General features: G+C 42.4%; 1 protein-coding gene across 11 annotated transcripts in view; it reads left to right on the forward strand.

Moving 5' to 3' along the window:
- Positions 1-11,582: 11,582 nt before the first annotated feature.
- Positions 11,583-17,902, forward strand: part of MSI2 (musashi RNA binding protein 2) — a 431,644-nt gene continuing 425,324 nt past the window's right edge. For 7 of the 11 annotated variants that reach the window (XM_021672791.2, XM_021672785.2, XM_021672786.2 and 4 more), the window contains exons 1-5: positions 11,702-11,866; positions 12,160-12,200; positions 12,527-12,608; positions 13,329-13,413; positions 17,175-17,216. In XM_021672791.2, coding sequence (XP_021528466.1) covers positions 11,805-11,866; positions 12,160-12,200; positions 12,527-12,608; positions 13,329-13,413; positions 17,175-17,216 — 312 coding nt within the window. In that variant the 5' untranslated portion in view covers positions 11,702-11,804. Of the gene's footprint in view, positions 11,867-12,159; positions 12,201-12,526; positions 12,609-13,328; positions 13,414-17,174; positions 17,217-17,902 lie in introns of all 11 variants that reach the window. The other 4 variants (XM_021672790.2, XM_021672793.2, XM_021672792.2 and 1 more) reach the window with 3 other exon arrangements.

A 17,902-nucleotide genomic window follows, 5' to 3' on the forward strand; every position in this document is an offset into this window, starting at 1 on the left:
TACCTCCAGTTATGACTCTGTTAGAAAGATACCATCCTGGGGCCGGGCATGATGGCTCACACCTGTTTTCCCAGCACTTTAGGAGGCTGAGGCAAGTGGATTGCCTGAGGTCAGGAGTTCGAGACCAGCCTGGCCAACATAGAGAAACCCCGTTTCTACTAAAAATACAAAAATTAGCCAGGCATGGTGAGAGGTGCCTGTCAGCTACTCGGGAGGCTGAAGCAGGAAAATCACTTGAACCCAGGAGGCGGAGGTTGCAGTGAGCCAAGATAGTGCCATTGCACTCTAGCTCGGTGACAGAGCCAGACTCTGTCTCAAAAACAAACAAACAAATAAATAAAGATACCATCTTGGCTTTCCCACATTATACAGATCCAGAAGAAAAACCAACTTAGGATCTCTATGCACATGATCATTTCATATTTTTTTGGAAAAAAATAACTAGTGGTGAATTTAAGAACGTGCTCAGAAGTCATGATTTTTGAGAAAGGAGGCTATTTATTTAAATCAATATAAAGGGCCCATTAGTTTGAGACATGTTAATTTATACTTGGTGAAATTTTCATGAAGAAAGAAAACCCCTCGTTTTCCTAAATGTTTCCTAGTAGAAACATGGCTTGCTTTTTTAGTGCAAAGTCTGCCACGGCTGTTTTTAAAAGTAAGGCTTATGAGACCGTGGGAGAGAGATAAGTGAACAGCCTCTTTAATAAGAGAGGCGTCCGGCGTGGCGGTGAAATGCAATACCAAAAAGTAAACAAAGAGAATCGTGTGAAAAAGAGCAAGTTGAAATGAATCTTGCTTTTCCTATTTGAAAAACATGCTCATGGTTGTTAGTAACTGAGTCAAGACATTTAAATCACATATATACTTTTATATCTTGACAGTGACCTTTTATAAGTGTACAGTGGGGATAAGAAGATGAACAAAGTCTTGCTGCAGAAAAAGCATTTCAGTTAATTGAACATGAAATGTGTTGCAATCTGATAATAATATGTGATCGCTTCTTTATATCTAATATGCAGTTCATTTGGTTGGAGTCTAACGAAAGCATTCTATAAATGTTAACATAGGAATCCTGTTGCAAACCTATAAACTGAGCAGCTCTATTTTGGTGCATATTAAAGTATCTCTGTATTAATTATCTATGCTGTGTAACAAATTATCCCAAAACTTAGCAGCTTCAAACAACAAATATCATCTCAACATCAATCAGAAATGGCTTAGCTGGGAGGTTCTAATTCAAAGGCTCTCATGAGGTTGTAGTCAAGGCACTGGCCAGATTAACAATCATTTGAAGACTTGATGAGGGCTGGCAGATCCACTCGTAAGGTGTCTAACTCACAATCCCAGCAAGTTCGTTTGAGATGCTGACAGTAAACCTCAATTCTTTTCTACACTGGCCTCTCCATAGGGCCGCCTGAGCATCCTTATGATGTGGCAGCTGGCTTCCCCCAGAGCAAAAGATCCATGAGACAAAGCAAGACGGAAGCTTCAATATCTTTTTATGAGCTCGTCTTAGAATTCACCCACCATCACTTCCTTCACATTCTGTTCCTTAGAAGCCAGTTACTAAGTACAGCCCATACTCCAGGGGAGGGCAGTTTGACTCCATCTCTTGGAGGAGTCTAAAGAATTTGTGAACATATTTTAAAGCCACCACGATCCCCTATTTACATAAGGGCAGTTGAAAATGATGGTGGCTTACCTCCTAAAGGTCAACGAACTACTGGTAAGACCCCACATGGAGGGAAGCAGGCTTTATTTATTGTAAAGCAAAACAGAAAACCCACGTTCCTAAAATAACTACACCCAAATTCCAAATCTGCCTCTTTAAAATGTCCAAGATCTTCTAAAAGTGGCGGGATGCTTTCTGTTTGGAAATGGATGAGATGAACACAAGACTGGAAGGGTCAGCCTTTGATTTAAGAGTCAGGTTTCCTCTTAATCAGCTCTGGGACCCTGAGAACAAAAACACTTTTCTGAGGGATGGTTTCCTCCTTTGTAAAATAAGATGAGCTAGCCGAATGGTTTCCAAAGTTGGTGGCCTTTAAGGTCTTGTGAGGAATTAAAGACTCGCTGATCTTGTGTTAAATCCACAATGTCCAGGAGTCTGTACCACTGAAAAAGCTCCTCAGGACTCTGGTGGGCTGTTTTGCAGACAGTAGGAACTACTGGGCTAGACGATTTCTCATGCTTGCACTTTTAACATTATCTTATTTATTTATTTTTGAGACAGAGTCTCTCTCTGTCATCCAGGCTGGAGTGCAGGGGCACGATTTTGGCAACCCACGCCTCCCGAGTTCGAGCACTTCTCCTGCCTCAGCCTCCTAAGTAGTTGGGATTACAGGCACCTGCCACCATGGCTGGTTAACTTTTTTTTTTTTTTGTATTCTAGTAGAGACGGGGTTTCACCATGTTGGCCATGTTGGTCTCAAACTCCTGATCTCAAGTGATCTGCCCATCTCAGCCTCCCAAAGTGCTGGGATTACAGGCATGAGCTATCATGCCCAGCCAACATTATTTTAACTTTTCCCATCAGACTGGGTATAAATTTCCCACTAGCCTGCGTCTAAATTGTTGGTTCTCCATCTTCACTACAATCATGACCAGAATTTTTTAAAAATATATGATACCTAGAGCCCTCCCTAGGCAAAATAAATCATTCTGGGGTGGAGTTCAGGCACCATCACAAGTTGTTTGCTTGTTTCTATCAGTACATTTAAAACTAACCATGTTTAACCTTGGCAACACATTAGAATCACCTGGGGAGCTTAAAGAAGAGCCCACTGCCCAGCCTGTCCCTCAGGTGAATTCAATCACAATCTCATGGGTGAAACCAAGCATCAGCAATTTTTTTTTTTTTTTTTTTTTTTTTGAGATAGAGTTTCCCTCTTGTTGCCCAGCCTGGAGTGTAATGGTGTGGTCTTGGCTCACCGCAACCTCCCCCTCCCAGGTTCAAGTGATTCTCCCACCTCAGCCACCATGCCCGGCTAATTTTGAATTTTTAGTAGAGATGGGTTTTCTCCATGTTGGTCAGGCTGATCTCAAACTCCCGACCTCAGGTGATCTGCCCGCCTTGGCCTCCCAAACTGCTGGGATTACAGGCGTGAGCCACCGTGCCTGGTGCATCAGTATTTTTTAAAGTTGGCTTTTACAACTTACAGGTGATTACAACCTACAGCCACGCTGACCTGTATGTCACATTTGAGATATTTCTAATTCACCTATAAGGGATTACTCAGAAAATATCCCAAGATTTAGATGCCACAGTACTCTAAGAAAAAAATGCATTTAAAGTGGAAGTCTGTACCACTGAAATGTATAATGTACCATTATAATTTTGAAATAAAAGATTTAAAAATTAAATGGAAGGAAGTTCCATTTCTGGCAATATGGCAGACCAAGTAACCTGAAAACCCTCCTATGATAAACCACATATAAATACTGGTCATAATGTAATAAACACCCATTTAAATGAGCTCTTGGGACAGTAAGCAAAGGTTCTCAGAGTCAGAAAGAAGAGAAAGATGATAGCATGGTATGCAAGTAAGCTGGGGTTGAGCCAGTCTTGGGCAGGTTTGCTGGTGTTGGGAACCTGAGGTTTGAGCATCAAAATAGGAAGGAGGCTGAAAAATAGGAAGAATGGACCTGCTTCAGGTCCATTAAAAGTAGGGAAATGGAACTGAGAATCCCCATAATGCTGGAACCCCATAAAGTTAGACCCTCCTGTGTCACTAGAGAAATAATCACAGGAAAAAATAATCTCCCCAATGTTACAAGAAAATGTGCCTGTCTTGGCATGGGTTGAGGGTGGGGAAAAAAGGGCTTTACTGAGAATTTGGGATTACAGTGTGGTATGGTCCAGGAACCCTAAAGCTTTGAATGAATACAGAAATGCAGACCCAATGTCAAACTATACAATGCACGTGGCTGTAATCCTCCACAAGCAAGATGTAGCCGACACAAAGATCCCAAAAACCTCAGGTAACAGAACTATCAGACAGACTGTAAAATAAGTAAGCTTCAAATTATTAAAAACACAAAGGAACCTTTGAAACCTGGGGAAAATAACACTCTAAAAAGGGTAAATTTTAAATGGAACTAAATAGAATTTCTAGGAACGACAAATATAGCCACCAAAATGAAAAGCTCAGTGATGAGTTAAACAGCAGATTAGACAGACTTAAAGAAAGAACTGCAGATGGATCTGAGAAAATTGCCCAGGAAGCAGCAAAGACAAAGTGAAGGCAAGCCTGACAGATTCAGAGTATGCTGGATAGAAGGACAAGATGTGTTACACATTTCACGTAAGTACCAGAAGACAATGAAAGGGAGACTTCATTTAGAATCCCAAGATGATTGTGCATGTACAATGAGTTCTGAACCAGATAAGAAATTCATACTTGAACATAGCAGATTAAAAATGCAGGAAGCCAAAGACAGGAAAAAAAGCTTAAAACCAGAGAGAAAAGACAGATTACCTACCAACGAATGACAATTAGACTCATAGCAAATGTTTCGGAAATAAAGAATAAGAAGACATGGTATATTCAAAAAAGTGCTGGGGTGAAATAACTGCCAATCTAGAGTATTACACCTAGAGAAATCATCATTCAGGAATGAGAGTGAAATGTGACATGTTTCTATTAGTGGAGAGAGCATATCACTCACACAATCTCACTGAAAAACACTGTTAAAGGTTATGTTTCAGGGGAAAGGGTCTATATCTAGAAGGAAATTGATAAATAGTGGCAAATCTAAATGATGAATTGGCTGCATATAAAATTACAATACAGATTAAAATTAGGGGTATAAAAACTAGGTCGATCTAAAATAACAAGCAACAATAAAACATAGGAGAGGATGTAACTGAAGTTGAGTCATTCTTAGCTTACTGGATACTTCTAGGGCATTTGATTTATTTTAGATCACATGTACAGGTTAAAATTTTAATAACTGAAAGAGTAGAAATAGAATTTACAACTTCCCGCCAGGCGCAGTGGCTCACTCCTGTAATACTAACATTTTGGGAGGCCGAGGCAGGTGAATCAATTGAGGTCAGGAGTTCAAGACCAGCCTGGCCAACATGGTGAAACCCCATCTCTACTAAAAATACAAAAATTTGCCGGGCGTGGTGGTGGGTGCCTGTAATCCCAGCTACTCAGAGGGTGAAGCAGGAGAATCGATTGAACCACAGGTAGAGGTTGAGAGCTGACTGCACCATTGCACTCCAGCATGGCTGACAGAGCGAGACTCCATCTCAAAAAAAAAAAAAAAAATTTACAACTTCCAAATTAGTAAATAAATTAGTAAATGAGGAAAGGAGAACAAAGAATTCTTGATCAATGCAATAGAAAAAAAAAGGAAAAGAACAAAAAGCTTACAGAAAACAAAGTAAAAGATGTAAAAGGAGACTTAAGTCGTAAAGTCCAGAATGTCAGAAATCAATAAATTAATAGGATCTTTTTTTTTTTTTTTGAGACAGTGTCTCACTCATCATCACACAGGCTGGAGTGCAGTGGCACAATCTCAACGCACTGCAACTTCCACCTCCTGGGCTCAAGTGATTCTCCAGCATCAACCTCCTGAGTAGCTGGGACTACAGGTGTGTGCTACCACACCCAGCTGATTTTGTAGTTTTAGTAGAGACAGGTTTCATCATATTGACCAGACTGGTCTTGAACTCCTGACCTCTGGTGATCTGCCCTCCTCGGCCTCCCAAAGTCTGGAATTACAGGTATGAGCCATCATGTCCTGTCAATAGAATCTCTTATACGCTGCTAGTAAGAGTACAGATTGGAATACCACTTTGGAAAACAGCTTAGTATTACCTTGTACAGTTTTACATTAACATATGTTAAGACCCAGCAATTACTCCAAGAGAAATTCTGATCTATGTACATCAGAAGGTAAGACTGTTCATAATACTGTTTATAATAGCAGAAAAAAAAATTCCCGAAACAACCCAAAGTCTAGTTTGGGAGAGAGTGGAGAAACTAAACTGTGGCATGGTCACATGATGGAATATTACACAACTGGGAAAAAGAATGAACTACAACCAGATGCAAAAATCTAACTGAGTTTTCCCCGCAACCCCCAGGGCCCTTGCTAGAGGATCTAATTGATTCTTAATAATTTCATATCAAGTAAATTATCAAGCCTCAGAAATTTTTCATAAAATTTCAAAACAAAATGTAAAACAAAACAGAATATTAGTCACTGATATACATGATAAAACTTTTTAAAAAGCAAAATAATAATAAATACAAGATTCAGATTGGTGGTTATTTTAGCTGGGAGGAATGAGATAGGGAGGAGAACATAAGCAGATGTTACATAAGTTATTGTTTCTGTTTGAGTTCTCTGGTTGAATAGCAGGTATACAAGTATTCATGATATCAGCAAATAAAATAGGGCCATGATTATAAACAATGATGATAGTATGTTATACTAGAGATTGTGATTAATATATTTTTGTGCCCCTAAATTGTGATATTTGGTGATATTTAAAAATATCAGCAATCACAATAAATGTAAATGGACTAAACTTCCTAGTTAACACAATAAATAATGAACCAGAACTAGCCATATGCTATTTACAGGAGACTGAACTAAAAATTTGGGACGTGAAAAGGTTGAAAGTAAGAGGAAAGAAAAAGATCTACCATGCAAGGGCTAATTAAAAGAGTAGTTACATTTATTACCAAGTAGACTTTAAAGCAAAAGGCATTAGGGATAAATATCTTCTGTGCGAATATTAAAGGAATAATTCACTAGAAAATAGCAAATCTAAGCTTGTATGCACCTAATAACAAAGTCTTAAAATACACAAAGCAAAAAGTATGAGAAGTAGAAAATGCACAATTATAGTGGGAAATTTTAACAGTTCTTTTTCATGTGCCTGACAACATACTTTTAAAAACAGCAAAATTTTCGAGAATACAGGATAAACTGGACAATCTAGTCATATAGAAATTTTAATGTACTTCTATAAAAAGGAATAGGTTAAGCAGACAAAATATTCATAAGGCTACAGGAAATCTAGATAATATAATTAATGTCTGATCTAATAGACCCATATAAAATGCTATATTTAAACATTAAGGCATATACATTCTTTTAAAAACTATATGAAATATTTATAAAAATTGACTGCAACAAAGCAAGTTTCAATAAATAACAAAGAATCTGCTTCATATAGATCACCTTATTTGACCTTAATTCAGTTAAGTTAGACATTAATAACTAAAGTATAACCTCAAATACACCTGTATTAATTCACTGGTCAAAGAAGAAATCATATTTGAAATATGATTTTTTTTTGTTTGAAACAGGATCTTGCTCTGTCACCCAGGCTGGAGTAGTGACGTGATCACAGCTCACTACAGCCTCAACTTCCCAGGCTCAAGTGATCCTCCCACCTCAGCCTCCTGAGTAGCTGAGCCTATAGGTGCATGTTACCACACCTGGCTAGTTTCTAGAAAAGTTTTCTTTTGCAGAGAAGGGGCCTATGTTGTCCAGGCTGGTCTCAAACTCCTGGGCTCAAGTGATCCTCCCGCCTTGGCCTCCCAAAGTGCTGGGATTATAGGCGTGAGCCATTGTGCTGAGCCTAAAATATAAACTTTTTTTTTTAACCTCAATGATAACAAAAAGTCTATATATCTTGTGAAATATAGCTTGAGTGGTACTTAAAGTGAAATCTATAATCTTAAATGTTAAAATCAGAAAACAGATGGCTAAAAATTAATTACCTAAGGCACCAATTCAAAAAAAAAATAAGCAACAGAATAAATCCAAAAAGAGCAGAAGCAGAAGGGAACACTATATGATATATATTAATATTACATTATGTATTATATTCTCATATATAATATAATAATATATATTCTATTGTGCCATATATAAGAATATCATATATAATAATGTATAAGGACAAAAATTGCTAGAACAGAAAAAGAAAACCGAAGTCTGGGTCTTTGAAAACACTAACAGAAAGCAGAAAGAAAACACTAGCAAAAAAAAAAAAAAAAAAAATCTCTGGCACAACTGATCCAGATAAGAAAAGATACATATGAAATGATATTTGGAATGAAAAAATAAACATTATGGATAGATACAGCAGAGATTAAAATACATTAAGAGATAACTATGAACAGCATTTTGTCAACACATTTGAAAACCTAGATGGTATGGATAATTTCCTTGAAAAATATAGTGTATAAAAATAGATTCGAGAAGAAAACAGAAAACCTGAGGAGATCTATAAGCATTCAAGAAATGGAATCAGTAGTTAAAAATCAACCCACGAAATGTCTATCCCAGACCCAGACAATTTACCGGCAAGTTCTACCAAACATTCAAGGAACACACAATTCCAATCTTATACACACTGATCCAGAAAATAAAAAGGAAGGAAAATTTACCAGTTCATTTTATGAGATCAGTATAAGCAGACAAAGGCAATAGGAAAGGGGAAAACTGCCGCCAATTTGATTTATGTACAAAAACACAAAAAGAATCCTAGAATGAACCATCATTCATTTATTCATCCACTTATTTATTCAGTCAATCATTACTGAGCATCAGCTGTGCGCGAGCAGGCAACGTGCTGGTACATGAAGAGCAGAAATGTCCAGGAGCTCGTGGCTTAGAGGAGATGGGCAATAAAGCAAATGATCATACAGGGTAAGTACACAGAGTATGTTCTGATAGGGTAACTGCATATCAAGGGGCATTCGACCCTGTCACAGAGGTCTGGGAAAGATTTCCAGGCACATAAGTGAAGTAAGGGTGGATGTGGGGAGACTGTTTTGTAGGTTGTTGCAGGGCCTCAGGTGGGAGATCTGGGATGCAGTAGCAAGAAAGATGGATTTGAGCTTGGGCTGCCTTTAGAAAGGCTAAGTGGAGATGTTGAATGAGAAATTGGCCAGAGCCTGGAACTCTTCAGGAAGGGTGGGGCTGGAGATTTCAATCTGAGTGGCATCAACATGTGTTTAAACCCATCCTGGAAGATTGAGTTTGAAGAAGGAATTGTCCAACATGGTCTTGGGCTGTTGAGACTTTAAGAGGGTTGAGGAATGATACTGTGCTGCTTGAATTCACCTGATGCAGGGGCTACACTGAGTGAACTGGAGAAAAAAATGCATAAAATAATAATAATAATGAGCTATTAAAAATAATGTGGTGCAAAAGGGCAGCAAGAGGGAATTTTTTTGGACAATGAAATTGTTCTGCATCTTGATTATGGTGGTGGTTACGTGACTCTATGCATATGTCAAAAACTCATAGAATTACAGTCCAAAAAGAGTAAATGTTACTGCATATAAATTAAAAATAAATGAGTAAAAACAATGTAGTAATGGAGACTTACAGTCTAGTTCTTTCTCAGCCACTGACTTTGTAACTGCAGCACTAGCCCCTTTCTAGATTTTAAATCAGTTCTGTGTCAGCCTGTGGAGGTCTATGCCAGAGAAGAAGGGCCCCCAACTCTTGCCTTTCGAGAGACAGAATAAACATGTAGGCAGCAGAGGCCAAATGGCACTGGATGGCCAGAAGGTGGGGGTGGGGTGTAGCCTGGTGAGTTTGGTACCTCTGAGACCCTGATGTAAAACGAGGGGATTAGATTAGGAAAGTCCTTTCTACCTAGGATGGCCTGTGGTTCTACAGTAAAAATTCCAAACAATACAATTAGCTCTGTTGTCTGCATTTTGTTGAGAATAATCACTCATAATAAACAATATCATCATAACAACTAACTATTCCACACTTGAGACCCCAGATGATTTGGGAAGGAGCTTGGAGTGACAGGAAACGTGAAGGTTTGAGGTTTAAAGCCTTAGAGTGCCTTCTCAATATGATTATATTGAGTAGTAACTGATGATAAACACGACTCAGGTTTACAGTGAAAAAGGAACTTTTACAACATTGGTTCACTTCAGCCTCTCACCTTCACCCCATCAATCCTGTCAAGGAGGAATTACTGCAATTTAGGGAACAGGGAGATTGAGAGTCTGGTCACGCAAGGCTATGGCTGGTGTTCAGATTCTCCAAATATTCCATTTTTCTAAAACCCACAGTGGATTTGGTACAGTTTTGGTGTTGAGTGTATTCCTCTGTCTCCCAATCCTATGATAACTAATGAAAAAGTGTTATTTGGGCATCAATTCATGTCTAACATTAATCTCAGTATTTGATGAACCACAACTTTATGTTTCCCCTCATGCCATATTAACTAAGTTTGTTGCAATAATTTAAAACAATACGGATAATTGTATCCATATTGTTTATAAATTGAAACCAGCCGGAATTTGGCCAGCCTGGAATCTTCTGGAGAAATGTGCGATGTCTTTGGAAGGCTACAGAAATCGTCTTTTTGGAGTTTTCGGTGCACAAAGGTATGAAACCAGCATTTATTAAGCACCTACTGTATGCCAGAACCGTGCTGCGCAATACTGCTGCTCCTATGGGAGTGATTGTGAAGCCTTCTGCCACCCCAGCTACCTCCGCAGTTCGTGAGGGGTCTTGGGCTATTTCAGTCTCATGCATTTTATTATCCTGGCATACAAAGGCTGAGTAATTCGAGAAATAAAAAATATAACGAACAGATTACACAGGGGTTTCCTGAAATAACTACCCATCCCAGCCATCCCAGAGACACTCCAAAAGTACTTCTCATTATATACAAACATTTGCTTTGAACCTCAATCATGTGACCTTGACCCCTATAACCTATCATATTATGTTGTTACAACACTCTATGATTAACGCGGAAACCCTTTCTTCGGCACTTTTTCGCCACTGGAATCGCGTTAGTTTCTCAAAGTTCCAAAATAACCTTTCCCGGGCACGGATTGGTACCTCTACTGGGGAAGGGCGGGGAGCCGCGCAAGACGTGCCGGTGTGGAGCGAGAGCCAGAGAGAACTTCCAGCGCAAAAGGAAAATAAAACTTGTGGCTAGTGTTTGTGCAGGAGGGTCTCCGCCATCCTGAAGTCCCTCGATCCTGGGGGGTCTCGGGGGCCGCCAGAGTAGCGCCGGGGTGTGGGTTTGCTCCCGACGTCCTTGACCTAAATTTCTGAGCCGTGGCTGGAAACAGGGCGCAGCGCAGGGCGGGCGGCTGGTGCCATCCCCAGATCTCGGCGGCAGGGGCCGGCAAACTTGAATAGAGAGGGCGAACTAGAGAGGGTGGGGGGGCGTCTTCACCCCGGTCCGGGTGAGGAGCCGCAGCAAGCTCCCCGCGCCTCCCCTCCCCCGATCCACCCGCCCCCCGCAGCCCATGTGATCCACGGAAGTCGGGGTGCGCTCCCCGTCGCCCCGCGCCCGGCTGGCCCGGAGGCGGGGTCCCCTCGGCCCGCGGGGTTCGCGCGCCACCCGTGTGGGTCCGGCCGCGGGGGGCCGAGTGTGAGCGCGCGGGCAGGCGGGGGCCGCACGGGGGTGCGTGACGTCACCGGCATTGGTTACACGACGTTCTAGAACTCCGCCCCACGTGCGCCGGGGAGGAGGGGGGGAGGAGGAGGAGGAGATGGGGGTGGGGAGGAGGAGGGGGAGAGGTGGGGATGGGCCGGGGGGGCGGGGACGGGGGGGTGTGCGAGGCAGCGGGGCTGAGCTAAGCCGAGCCCACGTGTGACGGCTCTCGCCGCTGCCCCGGCTCCGCGGCTCGCAGAGAGATTCGGAGGAGCCCGGGCGGGGGGGGAGGAGGAGGGGGAGGAGGGAGCGGAGATCTCGGGGCTCGGAGCCGGCCGCCGCTCCGCTCCGATCGCTGTGGGGCTCGGTTTATTGGGGGTGGGGGGGGCGGGGGGGCTCAGATATGGAGGCAAATGGGAGCCAAGGCACCTCGGGCAGCGCCAACGACTCCCAGCACGACCCCGGGTAAGTTTCCAGCCGCTGCCCACCGCGCCGCCTCGGGCTCGCTCTCCTTGCAGCGGCGGGGACGGCGGTGCGCGGAGCCGGGCATCTCCCGCGCCCCCCCGCCCCTCCCGCGCGCCCCCCCCGTGGAAGTTACACACCTTTGGATTGCATTTCGCAGTCACCTTCTCCCCCACCCCACCTCCCGGCTCTCGCTCGCTCGCTCCCCCCCGCTTTCCTTTTAGCTTTTGTAAGTTACACGTCAAAATGGCCGATCTGACATCGGTGCTCACTTCTGTTATGTTTTCTCCCTCTAGTAAAATGTTTATCGGTGGACTAAGCTGGCAGACCTCACCAGGTAAGGGAGGGAGGGGGGGACGCCTGGGTCCCCCCCTTCTTGGCTTCTTTATTGCTCTTTGTTATCCCGGTGTAGGAGCACCCCCCCCCGCCATTGGCTCCCACTTCTCCTGTGCAAGGTTATTTTTTTAAAATAGCAAATCCTTTCTGAGCCCTCTACGCGACCTCTGTTGCCGATTTCCCCCGCGTGTGCAAAAAATGAAAAAACAAAACAGAATAGCAACAGAAAACTACTTTTGGATTTTGTCCTTGATCAAAATTTGCATTGCTTTTTTCCCCACACCTTCTTCCCCCCCCCCCACCATCTCTCTCTTTCTCTCTCTACAGATAGCCTTAGAGACTATTTTAGCAAATTTGGAGAAATTAGAGAATGTATGGTCATGAGAGATCCCACTACGAAACGCTCCAGGTAAACCATTGCCTTCTGGATTTTGTCTTTATTTTAGAACAAAGTTTAAGTTTTATTTTTGGAGGTGTCTTCGGAAGTAGCTAAGCGGATTAGAATGGGGCTCAGGCGCGTGGCTGATCTCGAACGGCGCTCTCTTCCACCCCCACCGCCCCCCAGTCACCCTAGAGGTTATTGTTAATTGGAGCTGAACTCTGGATACAGAGATACCCATCTCTCTGCTTTAAGTCATTTTCCCGTCGCTTCTTTTTCTCTGTTTAAAATGACATTCAGCTTCATTTACTTTTCACATAGTTTTTTTTTTTTTTTTGCTCTTAATGTGTTTTCCCCACACTCCCAGCTCCCCGAACTCTTAAGTTCCCTCTTAGAAAGATGGTGGTGAATCTCTTCTAAGTGCCGGGCTTTCTTCGGAATAAAACAAAGCGTTAAGAAAGGGAAGGGGAGGAGGAGAGGAAACTGAGGTGGCCAAAGAGTGGAGGCACCAGCATTTTCCAAGTTACCTCCACCCGCCCTGCCCCCGTTCCACCTCCCCCATTAACCTGGATGCTTTTTCTTGCGAGGTGGAGGGCTGTAGGCAGGAGGCGAATTGGAGGAGGGAAGTGGGAGTGGGGGTGCGTGGGGGGGCAACTTTTGGTCGTCATTCAGCCGTAGGTCTCACTCCTTGTTGCTTTCAATGGTGTCACATTTTCTTGTTTGTTTTTCTCCCTCTTTGTCTCCTTTCAGAGGCTTCGGTTTCGTCACGTTCGCAGACCCAGCAAGTGTAGATAAAGTATTAGGTCAGCCCCACCATGAGTTAGATTCCAAGACGGTAGGTTGCTTTTTGTTGTTGTTGTTCGCCCCTTTTCAGGAACGATCTGGGCATTGACAGCCCCATTTAAAGGGACAGCGCCTTCTTCTGCTTCTGTGCTAGAACTGGGTAGTTTTAAACTAAGCTAGTGAGTTGGCTCGAAAGTTTGCTGCTGTGGCTGGCCTTGGGGTTTTCTTTTTAGAGCCTGTGCCATTGCAGCTTCAGATGCTGCCAAGGTTAGGCTTGGGGAGGAGGGGATTCGGCTCCAGGAGACTCTGCCTTTCCGGCCTGGGGACTGTGCAGAGAAACTCCACCAGAGAGCAAATGCAACTTTTCTTTGTCAGCCAAGCCCAGCACGCATTACCGACTGTGGCTGTGGGGATCGGTTTTGAGAAGGCACAGCCGCTTCGTGGCCGAGGGGGACAGCAGTGGGAAGGAGGGGATAGGGCGCTAATTACAGGTCCAGGCAACAGGTTCCTCTTGGGGCACTTGGGATTTGGAATGTGGTTTGGGAAGGGAAGGGAACGCTGGCAGAGCTGAGCTGGGCATCCACTGGGGTGACTCCAGATGGCGTGAAATCTAAAACTGATAAGGCCTGGGGGTTTCAAAGTGATTTTTTTTCTTCCTTTTCTTTCTCAGATCCTTTCATTTGAGTGTGGGTACTTTTGTACATTAGAAGTTTTAAAAATTGAGAGTAGAAGGGGGAAAAGTTGCCAGTCAGAGGTCAGAAGGGGAAGGGAAGAGTGTCTGTATATAACAATACATTTAATGGGAGGGGGAGTTTGCAGTGTTTTATTTAGCCCCTGTGTGGGCTTCCTGCCTCTCCTCCCTTCCCTTTATGTCTACCAGAGTTTCCCCATGGCTTTTATTAATATATGTCTGCCCAAAGCAGAGGCCTTAAGATGACATTGGGCTGTAGTGCTGGGTTGCATGAACTTCACTCCTCTGTGTTGGGGTAGTGGTACAAGGCCAGAGATGGGGTTCTACCTCCATCCGCCTCTTATGAACGGGAGCAATCGTTACCTCTGGGTCTCAATTTCCTCTTCTGTAAAAGAAGTGGACCCAGGTGATCTTTCAAGTCCCTTTTGGCTTTAACACTGAATGGAAGAGAAGGAAAGAAAAGAAAGAAACCTGGCAACCTTCGGTGCACTTGAATTGATTTTGCAAATTCACCCTCTTTCTCTGATCAAAGAGATGAGGTGTGCGTGCCTTCTCCCAAGAAAGAAACCCACCTACACTCTCAGTTGCTTTATTAATTGTACTGGACTTGTCATAGCTTGCATGCAGCCCAGCCTTTTTGTACTTTTAGGTAATTTAATTTCAGAAATCATTTGTAGGATGATAATGGATGTCTGAAGAGTTTTTCTCTCCTTGATTTCTTGGCTAGACATTTCAAAAAGCTAGTGAAATTAAAGAGGAAAATCTTTTCAAGGCAAATTTAGGAATTTATCATCCACCCCCTCTTGCTACCTGGGTGGGAGAAACAGTATTTGGTTTCTGTGGTGGCTGGTGGGTCGTATTCCTCTGTATCGGGGGCAAAGCCTGTAGTTTCCCTCCCTATTGTTTGTAGACGTGTTTTGGTCACTATTATTTAGTGTAACCTAGCTTTTGACTTTGTTTCAACGTTCAGTGCAGGAGGCAGAAGCGGTTGGTTTATTGACATGGAAACGAGGATCTTGTTTACTGTTACCTTAAAAGCTTTGTTTAGGTAACGGCCATTCACATCCAAAATAGTACCCTAGTCTTTTCCTAGAGGACTTGTAGATACAGTAAGTAGAGCTGTACCTAACTAACTAATGTTTTAATTTTTGGTAGTTTTCTTTTTTGTTTGTTTTTTAAAAAAATAGTTGCCAGGGATGTGCAAAAGGTTGGGATTTGCCATGCTTGACCCTTCCTCTCCTTCAGCGTGCAAACTTTGCACACTGAGGACTCCGATCGTGATACAATGCGCTGATATGGCCACACACCATCCAGGAGTTCTGAATTGGCTTTTTCATTTTGCGATTTAAATTTTTTTTTTTTTTTTAGTACTTCAGTTTCTTCATTGCATCTTACTTCTTCCAGCTCCTGGCACCTCCCTCGACATCCCTCACACCTGTTACCCCATAAACAAGGTGATTTCTGATTGCAATAGTGTGCCGGTCAACTAAAAAAAAATCCTCTGGGGAGTGTTTATGAAAAGACATCTCTGTCTTACGTTTGGTCAACAGAATGGAAAATCCACACCTGTTGTATTTCTCTCTTAGACAAGCGCTAGTCAGCGCTGGACACACCTGTAGATACAGTAATGTTAATCTTTACGAAAGGGTAGTTTTCTAGATCAGAGATTTTTGTCTACTTTAGTTTTCGAAAAGTAATCTCTCATTTCTCAGGTGATGGTTAAAGGTAGGAGACGCATTGCAGATTTCGCGAGGTCTTTAAGCCACCGTAATAACAGCAGTAAATCCTCATATGTCTTTCTGGCTGGGACCTTAGGTGATGTAAGTCAAGGAACAAATGAATTATCCTTGTATCCCACCCCCGCCCCCACCTCCATACTTTCCTCCAGGGCATTACTCTTTCTTTTTCCCCCTCTTAGGGCAGAAGTGAAAACAAAGCTCAGATTTACTTTTTAAAAGGAAACAATTTTAATATGAAAGCCAAAGCCTAGAAATAAAGTAGGAGCAACGTTTATACTACTCTCTGTGTTACATTTTTGCCCAAAGATTTGTGACATTTAGAAATGGAATGAAAACTGACAATGGGACTGTTTTCAAATTTCTTTCCTCTTCTTTTCATCTACGCAGTCACTTTTTTCCTCCCTCACATCAGCCTGTTAGATTCACATGCTTCCGGGGAGAATTGCTCTGAGTGGTACAGCTAGACCCTGATTGAGCATCAGGTGTTCTGCAAATGTCTGATTTGGACTGGAGGATGTTTTTCCATTCGGATTGAGGTTGGGGTGGGGGAATCCCCTGCTTGTTGCACTAGATTCTGACTACGTCTTTTGTTCAGTTACTTTGTTTTTTCTTTTGTGCCCTCCCCAAGTTGGGCTGTCTTTTCTCATTTGGGTTTAGGTTGAGCATAGATTTTTACCCCCTGTTTTTAAAATCCAAGTGGATTTAGCTTCATTTTCTTCACTTAAAAAAATTATTTTGTAATCTTTTGAGGTGTAACTACAGAACAGATCTTTTTGATTAATCCTGAGTAAATTTACTTTTGCTAAAATGAATTAATTAACTCAAGCAGAGCATTGTGTTAGTTGTCTATGGGGAGTTTTTGGATGTTGTTGATTTAAAAAATTTTTGGAATCTCCTTCTCCTCCTGTGTTGTTGAGTTATAATCAGGGAGAAGAAATACCATCCAATTACCTACTGCTAGAGAATAGTTACATTTAATTTTCAGGTTATGATTTTTTCCCCAATGATAATGATGCTCCCATCTTTTCTTCCATCCACGCATAGCAAATTGGATGCAGATACCATTTAATATTCAGTGTCTGGAAGAAGAAGCCCTTGCTTAAATAAGAATACATAAGATTTGGTTTATTAAGAGCATCACACACTGAAATGCATGGTGGGTCATTTCAGAAAGGCTGGCTAGCTATGTTAGTTATAAGATGTATTGGAGGAAAGGTTGAAGTTGAGATTAAAGTTTAAGAAACTTTCGAGTTGCCTGAGAAGTTACTAAAAGCTGTATTATAAGCCTGAGAAATGAGTGATTAATAATTAGGTGATTAATCATATATTTTTTCCTTTTCTTAAAGTACTTTATTGATTCCTGCTTTTCTATTTTTTTCCCAGATTGACCCCAAAGTTGCATTTCCTCGTCGAGCGCAACCCAAGGTAAGTAGGAGAATCAACAGTAGGATTTTAGCACTCAGAGATGATTGCCAAGAATTTCAAGTTTCAAACAGCATTGGCAATGAACTGTTGAAGCCTGGTATTCACTGTTCCTTCGGGGTATCAGCAAATGATGGCAACAGGCCGGGCAAGTAGTCCTGTGAGATAACCATGCGTCTCTAAGTTAGCCATCCCAAGGTGGCTTCTGAACATCCCCCTGGGGGCAGGGACGAGTCTGATGCTTAGCGGGAGGGCGTGGCTCCATCCACTGCCGTATTTTTTGCAAGTATTCTATTTATTTTTTGAGCCTTGGTTAAAATCATATCAGGAAAAGTCGAACGTTTCCTTGTGACTCTTTTGGAGGGTACTCTTTTGAGGCTTTACAACTTGGCGTTTATGGAGAGGAGTAGAGTTTAAGTAAACAGCTGATCCTTTGTTGGTAAAAAAACAACTTCTTAGGCCTGTAAAGCCTTAAATCTGAGAGAGGTAGCAGTGGGTATCTTGGTTTCAGGTTGGTTGGATAGGTCAGGGCATACTTGAAACCAACAGTGCTTCTCATTTGTGCAAGTGCTGGTGCCTGGGTGGAGAAGTCCTGAAAATGTTGTAACCTTGTAGGAGTGGTACTACAAGACTTGCTTAAAGAATCGAGATAGGGCTTCACTTTTTTAGAAGTGTGTAGTTAACATAGT

Source organism: Aotus nancymaae, unplaced genomic scaffold, assembly GCF_030222135.1.
Source record: "Aotus nancymaae isolate 86718 unplaced genomic scaffold, 86718_ANA_hifiasm-v0.15.2.pri h1tg000072l, whole genome shotgun sequence".
NCBI lineage: Eukaryota > Metazoa > Chordata > Mammalia > Primates > Aotidae > Aotus > Aotus nancymaae.